The following is a 26,229-nucleotide window of genomic DNA, read 5'->3' as shown; positions in this document are numbered from 1 at the left end:
TTACATTTTAACAACTATTTTCAGTGCAGAGAAATAGGGCTGTGGTGCTTTAATTTGACAAGTGTTTGACAGCTGTGAGTGAATAGTTTCCTGTCCATGTTAACGCAAGTCAGAGGACAACATGTGAAACAGGGGTTTTTATATAATGAACGCACAACAATCTCCACTTTGTAAAACAAGCTCTACTGAGTGGTAAAAGAGAGAGAAAGTTATGATGGTCTTCCTGTCCTGACACTCCAGGTACCTTGTCAACTCCCTCTTTCGTTGTTCCTCAAGCATCTCAACTTGAGCGACAGAGAGGAAATTAGGACCAGGGCGACAGGGAAACATGGTGCTACATTGCACTGCTCACAGGTTATCAGGATGCTGCCAGAACAAGAATCAATGTAATCAAGATGATTTTGCCACTGATGCTCACTGGTGTAGCATGTAGTTAGGACACACTTTAACCAGGAGTCTAACTTCAAAGTGATCTAGGATAACTTTCGGAGCAACTTTGAGCAAAGAGAGGACAGAAACTTTTATCTAAGTGAGGAGGCGGGTGTGACATTTTCTTTTGAAAGCTGTGATTGATTGATTTACATAAAAAGAGAAAAAGACATTCGTTAAAAGTATACAACCAACAAAATGTTTTCAAATGCATACTCCTGTGTGCCTGACTTTTCACATGCCAATACTTCTATTACAACCTTTAATCCGTGATTGGGTGCACCTGTAAGGTAGAACACTGAGGGATCACCATACATGCCTCACTTTGCACTGAGGAGAGTCTGAGATGGACTGAAATGTCTGGATTCATGTTATCTATTTGTTCAGCAAACTATGATTCACAAAAGTTAATCTCCATCAACAGTGTTTTTAGTTTTCTGTGTTTGAGTCCTCTCTTGCTACTGTGCATATATTTTCTTGAATTTATTTACCTAGCTGCTAATTTTAGTAGTAAATGCAAATGATTTTAATATGAGGCTGTCACAGAGCGGTTACTGTGTTATCATCCATCGCAGTTTTTCTGCCATTTTCTTCTCTGACTGACAAACTCTTCAGACTCTTTAAAGCCGTTCTTACAACTCCTAGGATTTTTTTCACTGCAGGAGCTCTCTTAGGGGATTTGTGAGTGACTTTTAACTTTACAAGGATCTAGTCTCATCTTTGAGGGGAAATTGTTAGAAAACATCGTGATTCTAAGAACTTACTGAGAGTTTCTTTACCAAGAGTAACTATGTGGGCTCAAGAAGCTTTATGAATACACCCCCAGGACTCTTAGAGAAAACACCAGCAGAATGAGGAGCAGCTTCTTCCACTGGGCCATCACATTATTAAATAAATAAACTGTACAAATCACAAGGGCAATCCATCATCTTAGTAAAATCCATCATCTTAGTAAAATAAATGTACATAATGTCAAATATTCACACCTTTTTTTCTAATGATAATTTTCTTAGTCTAAGAACCATCAGAGTACCGCTTTGCTTTTACACTTAGTAGAGCTGGCCAGAGCTACATCATCACACCACTGAAAACGCTAAAGAGTGTCTGTGTTTTCCCAGTTTTGAAGCACTTATAGTTGCCTCCAGCTTTCTTTGTACTTCATCTGAGGCTCACAGAGCCAGGAAAACAGGGATGCAATGGTTTAACATCCGTATTGGCCAACCCCGGCCTTTCTGACATCACAAATTATGTGGGCAAGAACAGATGTCAATAGCAGATAGTTTTTTTGTTGTTGTTGTATCAAAGCAATGCTGGCATTTAGCACATCTAACAGCTGATTTAGCAGAGATTGAATATTGGGCAGAAGATGCAATGTGTTGGACAAAGTCTGATCTGTTTGTAAGGTCAAACATCGTGGGAGTGGTATCCTAAAAGAATTCATAAAAAACTACATTTTAATTTAAAAAAAACTGTATTGGCACTTGCCCTTATATTCGCAACACATATCCACAGAATACAGCTCCAAGCTGTTTCTGGATACATCCAATCCCACCTGAGCTACAGATGCAAGTAAGCAGACCCCAAGGTAAACTGTTTCTTTCCCCTGGACCAACAAGAAGTTTCACTTTAACCCAGTTCCCTGGACATTTCTTCGTGCATAAAGAAGTACTTTGAACTGCATTTTAGTATACTGCAATAGAGTATACTAATGGAAGTATGCGATTTGGAGCATTAATGCCGTTTTCCCTGGTTATCGCTGGTCCAGAGGCATTAAAACGACTGGGTGTAATGTCAAAAGCGACTACTCCGTTGACTAATGCAGCACCTTGAAGCATTCTTTACTGGATCAGCAGAGTAGAGGAGGCAAAGCATTGAAAATCTAAAAACAGAGTCAATGAATTTTCCATAAATGTCAGTGTTTGTGTTAAACTGAGTCAAGAAGCTCTTCTGTGGTCTGCTGTATTCAAGAGGGGGATTTTTCATATTTATATTGGTAAGTTAATGTGCTTCTGTCAGCTGATGGGGCGTGGCATTACTTCTGCAGTTACACCAGCCAGCTCTCTTCTGCATGTGCTGGCTCAGAATTTTGTCACCGGTGCAAGACATCAGCATCCATCATGGGAGTAATTTGGCTTTGCTTTTATAGAACTGACTGCAAATTAATACACAGTCAATGCATATTATCCACTGTAGCTTAGCATCCTCACTGTCAAACATTTGAAGTGATGAATTAAACATTTATTTACAAGAACACCAAAACTATTATCTCTACATGAAACCATACTGGAGATACTGCAGTGTTGACACTGGATGAAGAATTTAAGAATCCTAAAACTTGAATAATTCAGCCAGAGTGACATGAAAATGTGTACAAAATTTTACATCCAATTCTTGTTTTGATATTTAATTTATAACCACTGCTGCTAAAGTGCTTAGCAATGCTTGAAGAGAGTCTTATGAAGAGTAAAATTCCTCTTTCTCTTGATTCAAATTTAAAACAGAAGTTCAACACTTTAAAAACAGTGCCATACCTGGTTGGATGTGTAGCTCTCGCCTGACTTGTCCATCCTTGGGTGCTCTCTTCTTATTCCTGGATCTGTGTGCCTGTGCCGTGGGGCTCAAGTTGGCAGCGGGAGGCGAAGATTGTCCTGACAAGAAAGCACACTGATGTCATCCTCAGGAAACTAAGAGGAAACCAAAGAATGCTGAGCAGCACTCTGAGCAAATGCGACATGATTTTCATGTACAAATGCTTTCTGTTAGGTAACTTCATAAACTAAATTATACATGACACTGTGTGGTTGTGTGCTGCCTCATGGGAAAGTCGCTTCCAAAGATGTGAGATGCTGAATTGAATTTGAACTGACCCTTGCCGAGGCTCTCCCCCTTCAAGTCCTCTGCCCACTGGCGTGTGTGGTACACCTCGCTTGTGTCCCGGTTTTTGCTGTTGGTAAACAGATCTGGGTTGGACTGGGAGACCTGGTGACGGGCCAGGAGGTCAAAGTGCTGCAGCCGTGGACTGTCACTGGGTTTGTGCGTGTCTCGCTGTGGGGACGACACCCGCGTTAGTGTGTGGGACAACTCATCCGGTTTGGAGGGCAGGCTGGAAAGTTCTTCCCTGGAGGTGTCCATCAGGTAGGTCCTGGCTGGCAGTGGGGGACACCAGTCATCATCTTCCTCATCAGAGCTGGATGGCAAACAGTGAGTAACATCAGCATGAGTCTGTGTCTCAAAGGGAAACCCTGAACAAACCTAATTATCTTTTATAAATGAAAGTAAACAAGACAAGGAGCCAGCAGCCATGTTAGGGGCTCTCTGAGGCTGGACAAAGGGGCTTTTAGCTATACTTTCAGTCATTGTGTGCCATATTAGTTAAGTATGTTAGCATGGTTTTACTGGTTAATGTGCCCTAAACATTAGGACACTTTGAATAATGAGAAACTGCTACGTCTGATGCTTAAGCTGAATTAAAGTCAGATAATCACTGAAATGAAAGGAATATGGCACATGGTAAATCTGCCGAGGTCAGACCCCCCTCCCAAACTGAATGACCATGCAAGAATGAGACTTGTTAGAGAGATCACCAAGACACCTATTACTACTCTAAAGGAGTTACAAGCTTCAGCAGCTGAGATGAAAGAGACTCTGCATACAGCAACTGTACCCTGGGTCCTTTACCAGTCAAAGTTTTATGGGAGAGTGGCAAAGAGAAAGCCACTGTTGAAGAAAACTCAGAGTAAATCTGGACTAGAGTTCACCAAAAGGCATGTGGAAGACTCCATGGTCAGTGGAAGAGATTTTGTTGGTTGACCATATAAGACCATAATGGAGCTTTATGGCCATCAGACAAGATACTATGTATGGTGGACCACAATCATCACAAAGACACCATCCCTAATGTAAACTACGATAATGGCAGCATTGTGCTGTGGGGATGCTCCTCAGCAGCTAGCCCAGGAAGGCTTGTAGAGGTAGAGGGTAAAGTGAATGTGGCAAAATATAGGAAAATCCTGGAGGACAATCTTAACCAGTCTGCAAGAGAACTACATCTTGGGAGAAGATTTCTTTTCTAGCAAGACAATAACCCAAAGCAGACAGCGAACGCTACACAGAAATGGTTTACAGACAACAAGGTGAATGTTCTAAAATGGTTGAGTCAAAGCTTCAATCCAATACAGAATTTGCCACTGGACTTGAAAAGGGCTGTTCACGCTGGATCACTATGCAACCTGACAGAGCTTGAGCAGTTTTGCAAAGAAGAGCGAAGTAAAATTGCAGTGTCTCCACAACTGTCAGCCTCATGTTGGTAATTCATTACTCCCGTTAATTAATAGGGTCTAGTCTCTGGGTGGCGAGCATTTGCGAGCCAAATTTGTGTGATTCTAAACAAACAGATGACAACAGATTTCTTCAAAAATCTCCACAGTTGTAAATCAAATTTGGGATGTCATTACTCTCAAAGTCTGAGAGGTTTCATCCTCTAGGAGCCAAGAATTTTGTCCCTTATCTTTTAGTGATTTAATCTAAAAGATGATGAGACATTTAATGGAAACTCTCCACACTTGTAAGTTTTATTTTGTTAAGTTGCTAATCATAAAGTCAAAGAGGTTAATTATCCAGGAGAAATGAATTTGTATTAATTGTTTTTGTAATTTCAATCCTAAAGAGTTAAAAAAAAATCATGGAAAATCTGTAAAAATTCTTACATTCTTAAAAGGAAGTCATCAGTTAAAAAGTCAGAAGAGCGCATCCTATAGAGCAGTGGTTCCCAATTTGGAGGTCTCAGTAAACCCTCCAAAAAACAAAGAATAATTTTAAAAGATTTAAATTGTATTTTCAACCAATTTTTGTAGAAATATATGCATCAACTTAGTTCATTTTAGAATAAAAAACACAATCATATGTTGAGATGTATGCTGAAATCAAAGTCATGTTTAATAAATCCTTAAATGTAAGTCTGCACATGGCTGTGTTCAACTATGCCTCAACCACCCCTTAGGAACAGTGGGGGTATAGGGTCTCTGTCAGTGAGAGAGACAGCAGGATTGGCTGTACCAAATTATATATAAATCAGTTTTAAAAAAAGGCATATCACTTCATAGAAAATCTCTTCAACTGCATGCCTTACTCTTGGAAGAATTAATCACCAATAGTGGCTATGGTTTATCCTCTGGGTAACAAGACTGTTTGCACCAAATCTCATGGAAACCAACTGAAGTTGTTAAAACAGCTCATAAAAATCCCCAAATGTGTTGACATCTTCTCAGGACATCCACAAAATCTCAAGAATCAGAGGCAGTTCATTCTCTGGGGATAGTGACTGCTGTATTTTTTTTTTTATTAGAATTACTGTTTATTTTCAGTCAAGTTTAGGGCAAAACCCCACCGATGGCATCCAAGGGGACACACCACTAACAAGGCAAAGAAGATGAAATATGGTAAGTAATTAAATGAGAACCAATGCTTAAAAGCTGATTCAGTGTAAAAATTTAATAATGACAGAGCTAAGGAGAACAAGACCTCCTCCATGCTTTCTGTTGTCACTTCAGCGCTGTTGGGGGCTAATTTAATGATGGACTTGTCATTGAAAATGGAAAGTACTAATCCAGGCTGTCAGATGGTGGCTAATGTCATTACAAAAGACACAGCACAGTCAGAACAGCCCTCCGATCTCACCCCGGTATGTCCGCAATCTAATCTGTCAGAACTAGTTAGAGTAGACGCCCCCCTACATAACCCCAGAGCGCAATCTACTCACTGCCTGCAGACAAAAGTGTTGTTAAGTTGGAAACTTCCCAGAGTCTAAAGTTTGCTTTGACAGCTTTGGCACAGTTACAGGGCAGGTTTGATTTCCCTCTGACTTAACTCTCTCTGTCATTTAGGTGGAGTCAGAGGTCATTGTGCTAATAATAAACTGGCTGAGTAAACAGCAGACTGCACATCATGAAGGAAGCAAAAAAAAAAGACTTGAGTTTTAATTTTTGGAACATATTGATAAATGTCACCTGTGTTGATCTTCTTCTTTGTCTGTTTTTGTGTGACCTTTGTCTTTGTTGGCTGGAAGAGGCAGGGACAGCACGTCCACCCAGGTGAGAGGAGCCTTAGACATGGACCCATTGGACTTCTGTTTGATCAATTTGTCTAGAAAGACATAAAAACACCATTAATGTGAAAGATGTAATTCTTTTGTTTTAAATACCTTTGCCCTTAGCTTTGATACAGCTTAACACCTGTTTCAAAGAATAATGCTCAATAAAAACATGCCTTTTGAAATGCTACATCCTTGATTTTCTGGGGAGAGCCTGGTGTTGATGTTGATGAAAGACAAGGACATCTAAAGCGTCTCTAGAGTTTCTTTATATGAAAATGACGGAGCACTTAACCTCTGCAATCATGCATGCATCTTTGTAACTGTGTTTCATTCAAATATGTTTTCAACATATTATTGAGTATAAATGATGCTTAAAAGAAGTCTCTGATTCTGCTTGCTTCAGCATGCAGCTGTAAAAAAGAGAACTTTAATGGTTACAACATTATTCCTGCAGGCAAATACCCCGGATCAAACTAAAGACTTAAAGTGCTTGCTTGTGCAAGTAACTCAATGTGCATCTGGCAAAGACACACAAGAGACAAACCTCTTCTTTTAAGATCTTTTTTATTATAAAATCAAATTCAGCTGTGAAGTTGTTGTATCAAAAGCTCCCCTTTTTCATTGCCATTATAGTTACTGATGTAAATATTACAGTTACAGCTCTATTATCATGTATGGTCATTCCTGCGGAGTGGACAGCCTGCTGCTGTGGGTCTGCCTGACTACAACCTCTACAACCACCAACTCAGGGTGACCAATAGCACTGATTTATGAAAATAAAATAAAATCATGAAAAGTGGATATAGGAGGGTATGGCCAGAGGTCATTGATATACTGTATGATATAAGAATGAAAACCCCATTTAATCAAAATAGAATAAAAAGAGGAAAACTGAATGTCCTACCGTTGCTTTTTTTGGTGTACTGCAGCTTTGCGTACTCTGCCCCAGACTGACCAGACTGGAGGGTCCACTGGTCCAGGTCCTGCTCCAGACCCACAAGCCCACCGTTTGACAGCACTGGGTTACTGCTGTAGGGGTCTGGCCCCTGGTTGTAGGAGGTGCTGGAGTAGGTGTCGTAGTATGCCAGCAGGTCATCCTCAGCAGCTGTGTTGATGGTGCTGTAGATGGGACTGTCTGTGGATGCTGTGCTCCGTTTCTCTGTCTGGTTGGGGTAGTTCATGATGCCTGGGAAACAAAAACAGCTCTAGTTTCTACATTCTAGACTGAGTTATTTACAAATATCAAAATTACAGAGCTCTCACTGTTGTAGTATCTGTCTGAGTCAAGTTTGCCCGAGCAGCAGTTGACAGAGTCTTTGCCGTTATGAGAGAGGTTTGGAGTGGGCCAAGAGTCGGCCAGCCAGGGGTAGTTTCCCATGTTTGATCCCAACAATCCAGGCCTGGAAAGAAAAAAGAAGTTTTATTTAGACAATAAAATATACAGCAGCAGATGTTAATCTTAAGAAAATCTTTATCTTTCGTTTACCCTCCATTGATGATTCCAGATCCCTCACTGTGGGCGAAGCCAACTGGAGGGAGAAAAAAAACAATCCAGTTTATTTAAAAAATGTATCTTACAGCATCTTTCCCTAAAAGGAAAAGGAATTTGGGGGTCTAAAAATGGCAGTTTTAATCAGTTTTTCTTTAAGATACAATGTTGACCTGTATGTAAAAGGAAGCACACATAAATATTTTTTCCTGAAATTACAATTCTGCACCAGTTCTACTTTTGTCATATAAAATAATATGACAAAGAAAGTTAATCAAGGCCTTCTTCCAAGAGGAGAATGATACAAGCAAAAAAAAAAAAAAAAAAAAAAAGACCTTTGATGGCTAAAAACTGACAAAAAGTATGTCAGGATTCCATTGCAGAGCAGCAGGATGGACAGCACAAGGTCTTTTTAGGTTAAGTTAGCAACTCTGCTCTGCATCAAACTAAACAGGGCAGTAGGCCTTCCTTTGTTTGCAAAAAAAAAAAAAAAAAAGACCCTCAAGTCAACTCATCAGCTACAGCTGCCAGTAGCATAATAATCACTGCTGCAGCTCATCCTCCTTTATCTCGCTAAAACAGCTATAGTAAACCCTCCCAAACGTTGTAGTCAGGTTTGTTAGTTAACAACAGAAATTCAATGCGAAAATCTGTGTTGACACCAGTAGGTACAAAGATAGCCAGTGGACTAGACCAGGCTACATAGGGTCAATATCCCCATAAGGGAAGCTTATGGGCCCAGAGTCGTGGAGGGGCCAATAGAGGTTAACAAAGACATGGTCCGTGTTTATTTAAAAAATAACTGATTATACATTAATACACAGTCCACCATTGCTCCTTAATGTCTCATTTCACTTTGAAAACTCACAGACAGCCCAGTGGACAAGTCAGAAGTCATCTACACCTTATGTTGTCAAACATTTAACTTTTTCCTGTTTCCTTACTTTTCTTTTTAATCCATAACATGTGCCTTCTTCTGTGATTATTACTGTCATAAAGTTCAATATCCCTGAGGTTTCTTATTGTCTTTCAAAATAAATACAGGTCTATATCTTAGGAAGTCAGTTACACCTTGTCTACAACAGTACGAAGATCCAAAATGAAACAAAAAATAATTGCAGTTCAGTCTTCACGAGCCCACAGTGGGGAATGACTCTGCCCCTCTGATGCTACAATATAAAACCACAGAGCAGTTCATCTCAGTCTGTCGTTAGCTGATGTCATTGTCTTTACTGAAAGTTAAAAGTCAGTTAAATTATGTTTTTCTGTTCATTGTGAGGTAAATTTGCCAAATCTATCAGCAACAGTGGCCTATAGATCATTTAAAGTATCATAGCAGAGATTTGAGCCAGAATATGGACTTTGTCTCTTCTTCTGAGGTCAACAAAAGGTCAAGAGACAGGCTAATTGTGTGAGTGCTTTCCTTGATTCAGATTGTAGCATTTTTTTAAATCTGAGAGGACTGTATTTCTCCTGAGTGGGTGTGGCTTCAGCTTATTCGACAGACACGCACCACCCTGGAGCAGATTTTACAGCCTTATTTTTGTGATCTTGGAGCTTAATTTTATAAACTTAGAGATTTTTTATCGCTCTAAAACTTGAACTGGGGGTTCATAACACAGTGACCTGTCATACAACAAACCTAAATACAGATCTATTTTGTTACAGGGTTCTTAACGTCAAGACTTCCAGCAAGAATAGCACATGTTCCTGCTCTTCCTGTGCCTACAAGGAAAGCCTGGAGAGGCAAGGAAAGGAGAAGCAGCAATAAACCCTGAGCAGAGTAGTCATCGATGACAGAAGAATGACACTGATTAAATCAGATGCAGAATAAAGGAGGAGCTGGGGTGGAGGAGGGTGGAAAAAAGGAGCTTGCAGAGTAAGCAGCAAGGAATAGCCAGGCTGGAGCAGTTTGAATGTGGCAGCATGAGTGCAATTAGCCAATAGCGTGCTTATGAGATCAGCTGTTCTCGATTATGTGGCAGTGCTCAACTCCGTGGCCTGCCTGAACTACCTATATATGTTCAATAAGTTGTGAGATTAACTCTGGTAAAGGATTTTAGAAAGTTGATCAATGTTATTTATATAAGTTTACAAATTTTGCAAGCAAATATGTTTAAAGAGAGGAAAGGATTTGACCATAAGTAACGACTTACTGAAGGACTTTTTAAAGTGGCTAAATTTGGACTAAATCTAAAATAACTGCCAGATACTGTCTTTGTTTTTATCTTTTTGTGGGTCTTATTCACTGCTTCAGTAACTTTTAAATGTTTACTACTGTTTTTCCCTCTGTCTCTTACTATTCTGATGCTCTATGTGTGGCACTTTGAACTGCCTTGTTGCTGGCATGTGATACACTAATAAACTTGTCTAGCCTTGAATTATGTTAAAACCCTTTCCAAATTGGATGGATGATGGATGATGACCCTGTATCTTTTTCTACTGCTGCATCTGGAGACTATGGCATTTAAATAATCATCATGACAATAACATTCACACTTAATTATACAATCTGTAGTTGGTAGTCTGAGAGTAAAGCGGCTGCAGAATTATTATGGAGAATTCAGTGGTTTTTCTTTAAGCTTTGGGCCATCCATCGAGTATTTGCAACCACAAGCAAATATCTCTCAGAGTCAGAAAACAACCACTGTGTTTATGTGCCAAAGGGCTTATTCTAAAATAAACTGCAGAGTGGTTATATATGCTTCAGTGATATTCCAGCCCAGCGGGGATAAATACATTTTAATTAACTGAATATGCAGTGAAAGTGCATGAGCCCCTTCATGAAACACAACTACAGCTGAAATCATTCATCACTGCAGGAGATATCCCCAGCAGTCTATTAAGAAGTTTGTCACCGACAGTTGTTCAAAACCAAGTCTGACGGTCTGCTTTATCACAGCCGTAGCCTTTTTTCCCTCTGTTACTTCTCCTTTTCATGAACAAGAAGGAATATAATGAATCAGATGTGACAGAGTGTGTCTGAGGGTGTCTGAAAATCATCCTGGATCACATCATTGTAACTTTTTTCTTCTTTTTCCACTTCTTTCTTTAAGGAGAAATCTTCCTGACATCAAAAACCTAAAGGTGCTAAAATTCTACAGAAATGTCACATTCCCCTACTTCATCTTTATGATGTGATATGTATTTTTCTGCTAATACTTTGAACATCCAACAGCTGTCAAGATCTACATAACAGGCAGGAATCAAGGTTTCTCCAGCTCACCTGCGGGTGTGTAGGCAAACGACGTCGTGTAGTGTCCCAGCTGCTTCCTCCTACGGTGTCGACAGTATAGCCAACCGCTGAAGCCCATCAGGCCCAACCACGCAGCCACGCCCAGACCTGCGATGAAGGCCGGCTGACGGATGACGCTCGTGATCTGCTCTGATATGCTGAGGTTACCACCCTTCTTTACAGGTGTAAAGGTCTTCTCTAGCGGGGGAGCTGAAGGAAAAATTTAAGACAGAGTTGAGTGAAGTCAGCATCTTTATTGGCTGCTTGTATCGTTGTTATAATGTAAAACTGGTTAGGATTGAAAGAAATCATTTGGTTTATCTTATATTATTGCTTTCTGAAGAAAATGAGACAAAAAGGGTAACTACTATTATCCATGACAATTCTTGTACTCTTTTTGCTTAAATGTTTCAGATCATCAAACCAATTTTAACATTAGACAAAGAAAACCAGAGCATGACAAAATGCAGTTTTTAAATAATGGCTTCATTTATTAAGGGATAAAAGCCATCCAAAAAAATCTGGCCCTATGTGAAAAAGGCATTGCCCCCTGTACCTAATAAATGGTTGTGCCTCCCTTGGCAGAGCAAGTTTTTGCGATAACTGGCGATGAGTCTCTCACAACACTTTGGAAGAATTTTGGCCCACTTGTCTTTGCAGAATTATTTGAATATAGACAAACTGGAGGGTTTTCAAGCATATACCACCGGTTTAGGGTCGTACAGCTGCATCTCAACTGGATTTAAGTCTGGACTATGGGCCACTCCAAAACCTAAATTTTGTTTTTTTAAGCCATTTAGAGGTGGACTTGCTGGTGTGTTTTGGATCATTGTCCTGCTGCATAACCCAAGAGTGTTTGAGTTTGAGGTAATGACCTAATGGTTGGACATTCTCCTTCAGGATTTTCTGGCAGAGAGCAGAATTCATGGTTCTATCAATTACAGGAAGTAGTCAAAGTCCTGAAGCAGCACAGACCACAGAGATCCCTCCCTCTGTGCAATCTCCAAAGGCAGTGACAGAGGTGTTACAGAACCCATTTTAACACAATGTTTATCAACCGATGGGTACAACATATATCATACTGCTACAAAATCAATATGGATGTTTTAAGACATAATGATGGCAGAGTTTTGTTTCATCTACTGTGTAGATTGTTAATCCACTGTCTGATCCATTTAAAGCTCCTGTGACAATCTATTGGTTTGTTTTCATTTCTGCACCTCCAAGGATTCAGCAAAGCTGAACTTCTTCTTTCTTAGTTGTTTTTGGTCCTGTACATTAACATTTTTAACCAAACAAGCAGCATTTTAATAATCACCGGAGGCAGTTTCTGCAGTTTTCTGTAAATCTCTATTTACTCATTGCTAGCCTTACAAAGCTGAGGGACTGGCCAGATTCATCGTCTGTCATGAGGCAGGTCAATCCTGCAAAGCTTTAAACTGATATCCTTGTTCCCAGTCAGAGAATAATTGGATCAATCAGCATCATTGGAGGAGAAAGAGGCGCCAGCTACAGGCGTGGCTTACTTGTATAGCAGGCCTGTAAACAATGGTGGATGGTGAAGGTATTAGCGTGGGTGCAGCTAGAGTGGTAGTTTTAATCAGAACTGGACAATAGTATGTAATGTGCCTGTCAAGTTTGTGCTATGTGGTCTACTGCTTTGGTCATGTGTTTTCTTGCTCTTAACAGCCCATAATGAATTTGACAGACAGAACATTCTTCCAATCAAAGTTGTTACTGCTATTTTTCCATGTATTGCTACCATCATCAATAGAGTCATTGCAATTTCCTACAGAATGGGAGATAAATTTATGGTCACAACTGCCATGAATTGTCTTTCATTTGTTGTTTTATTGTTTCTCTTGTCCCTCTCCTCTTCCTGGTGTTCTCTGCCTGCTTCTAGCCCTTCCCGTACCCAGTAAACCTGGGGCAGACAGAGCTGTCAACAAGAGTCTGTTCTGCTTGGCATTCCTATCCTTTAATAAGGAAAGTGTATGTCACCAATGTAATGGGGCTTAGTATGACTAGTGCTGTGCTCAAGGCGATTAACGCTCATCCTTATTATAATAGGGTATAGTCTTTATTATAACAACAATGATGATTAACACTGGTCTATTATAATAGGCCACACCAATGACCTGCCCTGCCCTCTTTATAGTGTCTAGAGATACCTTCAGTTATAAATTGGCATCATACAAACAAAGATCGATTGATTGATTGGTTGATCCAGCCAAGTCAGAGTTTTTTCAAAGGTTCTTACCTCCCAAATGCCATCTATGGGATGAATGTGAAACATATCCCAAGCCATGGATTTGTGAAACAGTCTATCTGGCTCGTGAGGCCACCCCTGTTTTAGGCATTAGAAATGACTATATAAAAATATCCTGCAGATGGTTTTGTCTGCTTCGTAGGTCAGAAGGGGCATTGAAATTAAATTCAGTCTGTTTCATAACCACAAGGACATGCTTGTTAGGCTAATTTGTGACTCTAAATTGTCTGTAGGTGTGGTTGTGAGTGAGCCTGGTGGTTTGTCTCTGTATGCCAGCCCTGTGATTGACTGGCAGCCATTCCTGGGTGGACTCTGCCAAATGATGGCTAGGATCAGCTCCAGCTCCTCTGTGACCCCATACAAGACAACCAGTATAGATGATGGATGGATGGATGTTTTATAACCAGCTTAAAACTGCTCTCAGGAGCTTTAAGAGTAAAAATACACAGAGCGGTTTGAAAAGAGACTTTGTGTCTACTCTTCAACAAACCATTGGCTTTACTGGTTTGTTTTACGTATGGCTTAAACAAACGGGATACTGCATGTTGTTTTAAATGTGCCAGTTAGTGGCTTTTGTTACCTTTGGACACAGTCAATCTAGCTCTCTGCTGATCCGCATCTTATTATAAAACCACTAAAACAAGCAGGAGTAAAAGTGGAGAGGAAAAGGTGTCAGAAAACACCAACTGGAACTCATCACCTCAGGGCTACAACACAATAACCACCTGTGCATGTGTGAGCGCTCAGTAACACTTTGAATGTTTTTACACTCTGAACATCGGTTTTGATGATGCCTCAGTTAAATCAGTCACACTCCACAACCAGTATTCCACATACTAGTACATGTTTCACCCGTGGGAAAGGGAGCCAGCTGAAGGTGCATCTCGCCATATTTCTCTATACGTGTAGTAGATGAAACTGTTTGAGTGACTCACTGAGGAGCAGGCTGACAGGCGGGCTCTGAGCACCCACGCCCAAGCTGGTGACAGCAGCCACGGTGACGGTGTAGCGGACGTCAGGCAGCAGGCCTGTCAGCAGGATGGACAGAACTGCTCCGTCCACCGTTCGGTTTATCTGATGCTCTGGTTCCATGCTGCTGCCCAGACACCAAACCTGAATGAATCCACAAATAAAGGGTTAATGTCTGAATGTCTAAGCGTGACTACACAACTCTAAAGAGATAAATGTATCCCATAATAGGACAGACTATTTTCTTTCATCGAAGCCTAATCTGATAATACAGCGTGGAGAAAGACAACAAAGATACAGCAGAGATAAAAGAGGAAGGGATATAAATGCAATGACAGTTGAAAGCCATTTGTAATCCTGATTTTGCAAATCAGCTTGCCAGTAGACAGTTGGATATTAGATTATGTCTATGAAAGCCTGAATTTTAAAGTTAAAGCAGTAACATCACAATGTAAAAAGACTTAGGATAGTAAAAGTCCAACAACTTGTATCTTTTAGCTTTATCAACCAAATGGCTTGATTGTATTCATAACAGTATTTTGTTTCCTGTGGCAGTGTGAGACAACAGTAACTGTATTGAAATGTCTCATAAAAAGCTGCACAAGCATAAAGACTTATCAAGTCAGCATTATCGCCTTCCTGACTCTGTAATCTCTGTTTCACACCAGCATCCATCATACAAGGATGAGAGAAACAATGAAAGCAAAGTGTTTTTTTAATTGGACAACAGTAAGATTTACTGCTTATCAGAACAACTTTCCATTTGTGGGAGTACATATGCTTTCAAAGAAAATTATACTTACAGTTTCTGAAGCAACACTGCACAGTATGCAGGATGTTATATTGATATTCCTAATTTTACATTGACCGCTACAGATGAGGATGAAATTATTAGCCCCCCTATGAAAATGTCATTTAAAAAGAGCATTTCCTAAGTGCTGTTACACAGAGCAAGTGATTTCTTTAACACAGCTCTTACAAACATCCTTGTTTTATTTTGGATGATTACATTATTTTACTTTGCAAAAAAATTATCTCTAAAAAAAGAAAACTACAAAGGTCAAAATTATGAGCCCCCTTCAGAACTGACCTTTTGTTGAGCCATAGCACACACCACTGTTATGCAATGATGTGCTTTAACTTTGGAACACTCAAAACTTGTAAAACTAAGTTAAAAATGAGGGTTATCTTCACATTTACACACAGTATAAAAACTTCAGTAAGGGTTTGAGCTGTCACTGGAGAAAGCATCATGGCAAAAACAAAAAAAAAATCAGTTTAGGCCTGAGAAAAAGAATTGTTGTTGCCCACATAGCAGGTGAAGGCTATACAAAGTTATCACAGCATTTCCAAGTGTCAAGAACTGGAGTGAGAAGTATCATCAAGAAATTCAGTCACACAGTACAGACCAAGCCTGGCAGAGGTAGGAAGAGCAAGATTTCAAAGACTGGAAAGAGAACTAGCGAGAGATGTTTCCAAAGACCCCAGAAAAACTGCCAAGACACTAGTGAATGACTTAGGCAAGTCAGGAACTGTAGTCTCAAAGAAGACCATCACTCAAGCCCTGCACAGGAATGGACTGCGAGGTTGCAGGCCAAGAAAAACTCCACTTTTGCAGAAGAGACACCTTCAAGCCAGACTGAGGTATGCTAAGAACAACCCAAAGAAAGATTATGCATACTGGAAGCATATCCTTTGGTCAGATGAGACCAACCAAGAGCTCTTGGCCATAGAGACATCACTTATGTTTGGAGAAAGAAGAGAGGCATATAACCCAAAGAACACCGTCCTCACAGTGAAACATGGCAGTGGGAGGATCATGCTGTGGGGGTGCTTCAGTGCGTCTGGAATTGGGAATCTCGTAAAGTTTGAAGGAATCATGAAGAAAGAAGGATGTGAAGATTTTAAAAGAAAACCTCAAGCAGTCAGCAGCAAAACTGGGTCTGAGTCGTCACTTTGTCTTCCAACACAACAACAACCCAAAACCTACTGGTGAGGAACTACCTCCAGAAGACCAAAGTGAAAGTTACTGACCGACCTGCACAAACCATGAAATGAAGACCAAGGTCCATGCCAGAAGACCATCAAATCTGAAGGAGCTTAAGAGATTGGCCAAAGAAGAATGGGCTGGGATTCCTCAGGAGACGTGTCTAAGACTTGCTGAAAATTACAACAAACAACTTAAGGCTGTTAGCATCAGGGGGGCTAATAATTTTGACCCTGTTAGATTTTGGTTTTTGTAAAATAAATTTGGTTTCTGTCTGTAAAGTAAAATAATGTAAGCATCCAAAATAAAACTAGGCTGTTTCAATAAACTGCGATGAAAATTTTTTGCTCTGTTTAACATCACTTGGGAAAAACTGAAATTTTCATGGGGGGTGATAATTTTTGTATAAATATTTAAGTGAAAATTACATTTAGTATTTTTTACACCAGACCAAAAAAGCTGTGGCAGCAGAAGTCCTCCGTGTGAGAAGAAGAAATACTCTGAAAAGCTGCAGTCTCTTTCTTAACATCAAACATTTACAGCACAATATCCTATTATAATAAAAGCACTCATGTAGGAAATTGGCATTATAATGTTGCAGCTGCTTGTGTGGAGAAAACTTTTAATACTCAAAGTTTTTTAATCCACAGCTATTCATCATTAGGGTCACTTGTGTCTACTGTTGTAAATAAATGTAAATTAGAACTGAAGTGAAATGTAAATATTCACCTTCTGCCTCTGCTCTAATTTGCATAATTTACAATGAATATATTTTCTATTGATTACATTTTTATAATGATTAAAATGTAATCTGCATTACTAAACTACAAATTCAATGTTTCATTTTTGATATTAGAGCCATGGAAAGGTTTTCTGACAGACAATTTTAGGAAATTAAATCTTTAAGGGGATTAAGTGTAATCCAGTCCCTCAGCAACCGAGCCTCCACAAACCAAACTAATGTGCTATTTTATGATCAGACTTCTCATAACTTTTTCCATGCTGACGGTGGGAGAATAAATAGAGACAAAGAACTGTGTGTTCCTTTATTTTTTTTAGAATAGCAGCCGCATGATTAGTAATCAGTGTTGTGCTCATGCTAAGAGACAGATAATCAGAACTCGGTGTTTTTCACGGAGAGGAGCAGATGACAAGGACAGTCAGCGCTCAGACGAAAAATCTGATGACAGAAATTGAGTCTCATTCTGTTCTGGCAGCTGATGAGAGGCAATGAGTAATTACTAATGGTTAATTAAAATCATTTTTCATGAGTTTCTAGACAACAAATTTGGGTGTAAAAATACAAACATCCTGGATAAGAAGTCTAATTTCTTCCAGTCCATTTCTGCAGTCGACAGCTGCGTCAACTTCAGATCATCTAAAGGCAGGGACAATCATGAGAGTTTGAAACAGCAGCGTCTCCAAGGGCTGCTGCACTGATTTTCTATGAGGTGCAATCTCACCTTGTACTCCCGGATGATCCCACTCTGAATGTTATGAGGCGGGGGCTCCCAGGACACGCTGATACTGGTGCTGTTGGTGAGTTGAACCACTGACACCGCCTGAGGAGCTGCACTTAACACTGCAGACAGAGATAAGAAAGAAAATGAGGTCTGAGTTATTATAAGTGAAACTGATGTGGTGGCTACACTCCTTATAGTGGTACATAATTCCAGAGGGATGTAGAACTATTCCCTTTAAGACTATTTTAAAGTAATAAAAAAATCTGTAACTTAGGTATGTTGTATGACAGGCCACTGCGTTATGAACCACCAGATTGAATTTCAGTCATGAAAATCATCTAAAAAATACTTAAACTGTGAAGTCTTCATTATTATTCAGAAGATTGATGAATTTGATGATGATTTAAATAATTTTGGCATGTAAGTAAGATACAGCGTACGAGTGTGCATTTGTGTTGTAAAAGATGAGATTGTTGATGTTTATGCCGAAAGTGGCGTGTGTTACTGTGGCGCTGTCATGTGTCACTCATAGAGAGGGAGAAAGGCTGTCAACAGTTCATTCTACTCTCTCAAGATTATTTTGAGTGATTATCATGATTTCTCCGGTTTGTCCTTTAGAGTGTATTGGTGATGCAGTCCGTGACCCAATGATGGATGCTGTTGTTTATTGAATGGACCAAAATGCATCTTGCATTCCTCTATGAGATGTAGTCAGACAGACATACAGCCGCGTGTGATGGAGAGAGGAGATGGAGTGCAGAAGGTTTCATCTGTAGGTCATATCTTGCATTAACACAGTAGGTGTAACAAGTGTGTGTGGATGAATAAAGAAATAAGAATAATTATCAAATCAGTATCATTAAGGATAAAAAATAAATAATCTCTGGATATAAAAGCACTTCTAGATAACATAATAAAATATGTACACCATTGTTTCAACTATAGTTCTTAATCCATAAATGCATCAAAATGAAAATTATGATTAAAATGCCAAGTAAGAATAAAATAACATGACTAACTGGGGAGTTATCAGAGTGATAAAACATATCAATATATGGCGACATACCTTTGCTCAATCAATTATTTTTAAAGGCAAAAACTCAGGCTTATTGACTGTGTCAACTTTATTGTAAGGTTCAAATGTGTTTTGTGGCTCTTCAAAGATTTTCTGGAAGGGCAAAAATGGCTCTTTCAGCCTGAAAGGTTGACAACCCCTGGCCTAGTGGTTAGGTTGTGCCTCAGTGCCAATACAGTGGCAGGCAGCTTAGTCTGACCAGTCATTCCCCATTCTCTCTCTGATTTCCTACTCTACACAGTGTCATTTCTTATAAAGTACCATGTTTCTATGCAGGGTTGTACCAATGAGAATCCACTAAAAAAAGACAAAAAGAACTAATAAAAAAATCTTTGAAAAACTAAGTTTTACATTATTAAGACCCTCTTTTACATGTTTTAAAATCTTCCTCACATTATTTTTTATGGTTGTTGGATGGTAAATGACTTAAAGGTAGACACATCTGGCTGTAGATGTTCTGCCTGATTTATTGAAAATAATCACAATTAAATAATTAGGGCTAGTTCAAGAATTTTTACAGTTAATCATGATAAATCTTTCTTTTTGTCACATTTTGAAAAACCAGCATTTGCCCTTAAAGCTGCTTTTGTGTCACTTAGGATTTAACTATCTTAAACTGAAGGTAACTGACTTCCTATTTGGATAAAGACCTACTTTTATTTTTAAAGAAAACAGAAACATTCCCATGGATTGGGTATTATGACAGGAACTTAACCATGAAAACACAAACTTGTTGTGGATTTAAAAGGAAATAAGTGAGCAGAAAAAGTAAAATATTTGATAAGGTACAGATGACTTTTGACTTGTCTACTGAGCTGTCTGTGAGTTTTTAAAGTGAAATGAGACATTAAAGAACAGCGGTGTATTTATTTTACATTACTGTGGCTGCAGAGAGACGTTACAGTGGCTTTAACAAAGTGTGCTGAAAGGGACAATTATGCAATAAAAATCCCTGGTGCACTTGTAGGCCCGTAGGCCTTGCGCATTGTGATTAATGCATTATTGCTGTGAGCCCTATAATAAAAACACAATACATGCTGTTTTAATGTTATCATGCATCTTATAGTGTACTATAGTCATGTTTCTTGTGATATCTTTTGTCTGTATGGCAACTCATTGTTTGTCAGATACTTCATCAATTTTGCTGGTGTCTGTCTTGACTAGCACACTCTTGAAAAAATATTTTTATTCTTAGCAATGTTTTTATAAATTGTTCAGTTTTTTTTTTTTTGGAAATGCTTTCAAGACTATTTTGAATTTTTATTCGTCTTATGCAAAGGTCTGACCATCAAAGAAGGGACTAAATATTTCTCCGATGTTCAAGCAATAAATATGATACTACAGCAAGTAAGCTGTTAGCTTCATAGAGTTTGTTTCTTTTGTAAAGTCAAATGTCAAAATCAAAATGCTGTTTCATGGCCGCACTATTCCCTCACATTTGTTTACTGGAGTCTTTGTTGATTATTCTGCAGTCTTACTGAGATTACACGTTTGGAGAGTCACTACACCAAGCCCACAAATAGTTCTTCAGATGACCTCCAGAACAACAACTAGTAATTTTCAGACTGCAGTTTTTGGTTGATGTGAACAAACCAGATTTGATTTGAACCGTGCCTTGTGCTTGGATTAAAATGTTCAGGAAGGGATATAAATGCCAAGAGCCGTCTGTAGATTGTCAAAAAGGTAAGCTACTGATCAAAATTCACTCCACAGAGATCTGTGTTAAGTTTGTTGAGATATTTGAGATATAGTTGAGATATTGTAAACAATCTGCGCGCTACCACTTGGGATCATCGGCAATCCAGCTTAGTTCAGAGGGTGAAGGCTCCTGTTAGGTCTTTGTTTTTTTTTTTAACAGACTGAAATTAAAATTGATGTCCATAATTATCCGATAGAAAAAAATGCATCTGTAAAAGATTGATTATTTTGATACTGCTTTTATTAACAATACCTAAAATAGCAGATGCAGGGAAGATGTAATGCAATGCTTGCTGCCTATACAGCCTTTTGTTTTACAGCATTGTCCACAGGTGGCGCCAGAATCAAACAGGGAGTCCCTCACAGGAGCTTTAAGAACAGTCAGACAAGTTTTATTACTCTTTTCAGTTTTTTTATGTTTCGCTAAATAAAGCACACAAAAAAAGGGAGTTGATAAAATATTATGTTTAACTGTACATATTAAATGAATCAGCCTTTGAGAATAATAACGTTAACCTTCAAAGACAGTAATAATGTGGTTATTTACTCAGCTTTCATTAACTAGTACATCTACATTATGGTTAGAGTTATTGATGAGCATTTCTTACCTTCCTCAGGAGTATGCAGCAGAACCATGAGGCTGTCATGTCCCTGTAACTCATTGAAGTATGGCCGTATCTTGATCTCATACTCTTTGTTGCTGTGCAGATCTACTAAGATGGTGCTAAGATCAGACGTGGCCTCTACGTCCTGGACCAACCAGGAGCTGCCAATAGTTCGGTAAAAAACACGGTAACCTTGAATGTACTGAGACTGGCGAGCCACCTGAAACAAGTTGGAGGGACACAAAACAAAAAATACAAAGTTTCATATTTCCATCAGAAATCAGGAGCAGAACTGACTGTTTGAACTTCAAGTTAATCTGTTCGTGGCACATAATGTTTGGAGGAGGTTTTGAAGTTAATGTTTAGAGATTAGCGTGTCCTCCGCACATCCAAAGCTGACTTTGAAAAGTAGACTTTTTCATCAGCCAAGTGTTCAACTCACAGTCCAAGAAATCCTGGCGCTGGTGGGGGACAGAGCGACGGGTTTCTGCAGGTAGACAGACACCTCTCCTAACTCTCTCTGAACCTGTCTGTGGTCCACTCCTTGTTCTGTAGGACTGCCGTCTGAAAAAAACAAGCATTCATCTTAGACTAAAAAAAAAAAAAAAACAGCTGAACAGCACAGCTGAAAAGGGAAAGCTCTTTAGATATAATTAAACATTGCTCAGGGCAGGAGAGTATCACACTGAGAAGCAATTAGTTTCCAGACTTCATATGCAAAGTTTTTCTAAACCATGAAGCACATTATCTTTGTGCCTGCCTTACAGTCTGTATCTCTAATTTTATGCTTTATAAATATGCACTGAAATAAAGATTGTAAAGAATGACTCATATAAAATAAAAGCAGACTTTTCCAAACATGACTCACCCTGCGTTCTGACAGGCTCTGATATGGGGCTGGGGTCACTGAGGCCATAAGAGTTAACGGCTCGGACGATGAAGAGATAAACCGTGTTTGGGAAAAGTCCGATCACCGTGTGCCTCTCCTGTCTCACGTGGTCGGCCACCGTCTGCCAGGTGCTGCCCACTGATTGGCTGTAACAAGAGATAGATACTAACAATTTTCTTGCATGTTTAGCCACAACAAAAGTGAAATAAAAGGAGCAAATTACTTCATGATTAAAAGTTTTCAGAGAAGGGCAAGTCATAATGAAGGTCAAGATCTTTATCAGGAAGATGTTGTTTGTGTTCACAAAGTTTTAAAAGACAAATGTGCTAATGTGCTGCTCACATTGTTTTACTCCTGTTATCTTAAGAGCCCAGCTTCATTATCATGTTATCTTGAGATAACAAAGGATTTGATCACAACTCTGCCCTCAGCCGATGGACTGATAGAAGAGACAGATGAAGGTGGACCATGCAAAGTCACAACAAGAAATTTCACACGGATATATCTGTAAATAATAATAGCACAACAGGAGGTTATTAATATTTAGGTAGAATGCTTTATCTTATTGTACTGTTGGGACAACAGTACCCCGCTGAGATCAGTAAAGTAAACTGAGTAAAGTATACTAACACATGTATGCAATCTGGAACACACTGAATTACTTTTTAACTCACTTTTGTCAGTAAGCGTCAAAGCTTATCAGGGCCTGGCCTTGTAGGTGAACAGTAGCCTGGAGAATAGCACTAAATTTTGCTAATCATTCCATTGATATCATCTTTTATAACCTATTTACCCTCTGAGCCCTAGGCTTTTTTAAACCATTTTGTCTCCCCTGGACTTTCTGTCTTAAAAAGCTTGTAAAACATCAACCCTGTGGTGCACGTGGGACTATAAAGATAAAAGAAAAAGTAAACTTACAAAAATTTCCTTGCGTTTCTTTGAATTGGCTGTTTTTGAGCCATTATTCAAAGCAGTTCCTGACAGCAAAAACACAGAGGGCTACATCACTGGCTCTCTGTCTCTTTTTTTTTTTCCATTTTGAGCCACTCAGGCAGTCTTCACTGTCAAGAAGGGCCTGCAGATGTAAATTAGCTTTAAGCTAACTCTGGTACAATGCGTCAAATGGCGACATTTATGTTTATTATTGTACATGGTCCCTTTACAAATAAATAAATGAATAAATAAATAAGTAAAGATATACACAGTCTGACAAAGCATGACACGACAATGGACCAGCCTGCCAATAGCTGTCACAGCCCATGTGACAACTATTGTAGGAAAACAATATGATGGCTAATGCTAAGCTAGCAGCAGAAACAAAAAATTGATTAAAAAATTCATAAAGTTCACATCAGAGTTACTGATGTGGATTTAATCTTTAGAGACCCTGGAAAGTAACCCAAGTTCCAGGCTCGCTAGGGAAGCATCTGTAAGAGTTACGGACAGTGTGGATAGCGTCATTAGAACGGCAAAACAGAAGGCTTCAAGAGGTGGAAAAAGTAAATGGCTACAATTTATTGTTGAAAAGTTAATTGACTTTATGTTATCTATGTCTCTTCTTGATGTATAAGACACTGTTGGTCCAAGAGGGTTAATTACCATTATCTATTAAATCAGGTCTGAGGAGGGCCCTTTGACTGAGCCTAAGGACTCAGTCATTTTTATGGGTGGGCCTGCATCCTTGCATCTGTTTTGTTATTAAGCTAAAACCAAGCTCATACATTAGCATAAGGACTGGAAATGGAAAAACAGGTCACGTGGCTCTTACCAACACAAAGATTTATCTTTTAAAACCAGTTAATGTAATTATCTAACTCAGATTGGTTTTTTAAGTTTAAAATTCTAAAACTGCGCCCTGAAAGTGTCCTTGCAAACCAAGCTGCCAGCTACAGTTACACATTTAGACATCCAAAAATGAAGCACTCACTCTAGTGCTTCACCATGCACATGCGCATGTCACTCTACCGTGAACCTGGTTTAGCATTTGAATGACAATAAGGAATCTTGAATCTCAAGCCTAGGACATCTTTACATCTACTAAAAAGCTCTCACAGAAGCTAAAATAATCCTTTATATAAAAAAGATGGTGTCATTATGTCAAATTTACTCTTTCATCTGCTCAAAGCTAATTTTGCACCTGCAGATGATATAGAAGATGAGGGATAAATCTGAGGCTAGTTAACTCTGTGATATTCAGTGCTGTTAAACAGATAGCTGGTCTCACACTGCAGTTAGAACAATGACAAGTTTTATTCCCTTCTTCTTTTTATTGCAGTAGGTTATGAGAATGGTTCCTGAATGAGTCTGCAGAGGATACAACAGCACAAAGCTGTGCAGGGACAAGGACTATCAAACAGCATGAGCACAATTTAACATTTCTCTCAACTCCACGGAGGAGAAAACGATGAGGTAATTACAACAAGCATGCCGCAGCGTTTTCCTTTCCTCTGTGGCTTCCTCTGTCACCTTTCTCACCAAATGTTCTCTGGAGAAACTATTTGCCATTTAAACAGAGTCATCTGGCTGGTTTTAAAAGCTGCTATTATTGGAAATGATGAAAATAACAGTAGGAGCATTTTTAAAGTCAAAAGTGCTTTCTTCTCTTTTGTACTAAAGCATTTTTATTTGTTGTTTATAATAAAGAACAACATGCAAATATTGGTTTTAACTCCCTTCTTTGATCCTGCTAAAGCCTGAGAAACATTTCGGAGGGATTTATCAGTGCTCGAGCGTGCAGAAGTGAGAGATACTTTTATCACCAACTCAGAGTGCACACACACAAATATCTAACTGGACTTTAGTGTGCTTCCTCTGTACCCTCTCTACTTCTTCTGTAATGAGTGAACTCCCTAACTGGGCAAGCATCCCCCCCTCCTCCTCCTTTTGTTGCCCCAGGACAGGACAGAGCTGGCGAGCTGACCACTGCAGTAATTGTCTCCTTCCTCACTCGCTGTCTGTCTCACTAAAGCCTCTGGTCGGTTGTTAGGAGCCGCTTTGGCTCTCCTCGGGATGCCGCGGCTAAATACTGATGCAGCAAGTGTCACGGTTTCACTTCAGGACGTCACTTAACAGGAGCGTCTCTCCCCTCAGGCAGAGATGAGACATTTTCAAACTCTAATGAGTCTAAATGAAGAAGACTTCATTATCTGGCAACAGTCAGAATATTATTAAACACACAGAGAAGAGAAGTTTTTAAGATAGGGAGGCCCAAATTAGGAGTGGAAAGTGAACCAAAGTGTTCAACTTGAGTTAGTGTCTTCGCTGAACTTTAAATCAGGCAGAAATAAAAACAGGGCTGCATAATGATAATACATTAATGTGTTTAACTCTCAGTTTTGTCACTGATACCAATGCTGGCAAACTAGCACAAACACCAATTCACACAATGTCCCTGATAATCAGACAGCTTTTCTAGGCTGTTGTTAAAATTTTTTTACAAGAAACAAAAATATTACTGTCACTCTCTTGACTTGAGATTTTTTCTAGTTAAGAAACAGACTGAAATGACTGTAAAATCCAGTGTAAAGGACACACTTAAATTGCCAATTTTTCATCTAATCACTTGGCTGCCTCCTAATATAACTAATCCATTTGAATAAATGCTTAGACATGTGTGACACACTGCACAAGACCTAATGGGATTGAAAATTAGCCCCAATTATTGTGTATTACAAGCATCCACTTCCCTGCTAGAGACGCACTAGAGTAGACTAGATACAAGACCAGTGGGGTTTAGCGCCACTTTTTAACAGCTTTTCTCCCTTGTAAAATAATAATCCTACGTTTAAAGAAAATAGGGGTGAAATGTTCAGTAAGTAAACCTTTTGGAGTGCTGGTTTGGCTGAAAACATTCCTCAGTTTAAGACAAATGACAAGAAGAGCAACTCACAGGCTGGCTCACAACAATCTCCACATGCTGGGAGATCCTCTAGTGCAGTGGTTCTCAACTGGTGGGTCCGGACCCAAAAGTGGGTCGTAAAGCTCTTTCAACTGGGCTGCAAATGTGTGCCAGGAAAAATAAAGTGACAAA

General features: G+C 39.3%; 1 protein-coding gene across 1 annotated transcript in view; it reads right to left on the bottom strand.

Moving 5' to 3' along the window:
* zgc:77784 (uncharacterized protein LOC402947 homolog) overlaps positions 1-26,229 on the bottom strand; it is a 102,630-nt gene that overhangs the window by 4,435 nt on the left and 71,966 nt on the right. Inside the window, exons 12-23 of the mRNA XM_041811676.1 lie at positions 22,179-22,345; positions 21,753-21,874; positions 21,314-21,530; positions 17,933-18,051; positions 14,449-14,626; positions 11,236-11,454; positions 8,007-8,049; positions 7,784-7,920; positions 7,425-7,706; positions 6,435-6,570; positions 3,297-3,616; positions 2,961-3,077 (exon numbers count right to left, since the gene is read on the bottom strand). Of these exons, the coding sequence (XP_041667610.1) occupies positions 2,961-3,077; positions 3,297-3,616; positions 6,435-6,570; positions 7,425-7,706; positions 7,784-7,920; positions 8,007-8,049; positions 11,236-11,454; positions 14,449-14,626; positions 17,933-18,051; positions 21,314-21,530; positions 21,753-21,874; positions 22,179-22,345 (2,057 nt within the window). The remainder of the gene's footprint in view (positions 1-2,960; positions 3,078-3,296; positions 3,617-6,434; positions 6,571-7,424; positions 7,707-7,783; positions 7,921-8,006; positions 8,050-11,235; positions 11,455-14,448; positions 14,627-17,932; positions 18,052-21,313; positions 21,531-21,752; positions 21,875-22,178; positions 22,346-26,229) is intronic.

The sequence above is a fragment of the Cheilinus undulatus genome, linkage group 2 (assembly GCF_018320785.1).
Source record: "Cheilinus undulatus linkage group 2, ASM1832078v1, whole genome shotgun sequence".
Lineage (NCBI taxonomy): Eukaryota > Metazoa > Chordata > Actinopteri > Labriformes > Labridae > Cheilinus > Cheilinus undulatus.
This window is presented reverse-complemented; position numbering and strand designations above follow the sequence as displayed.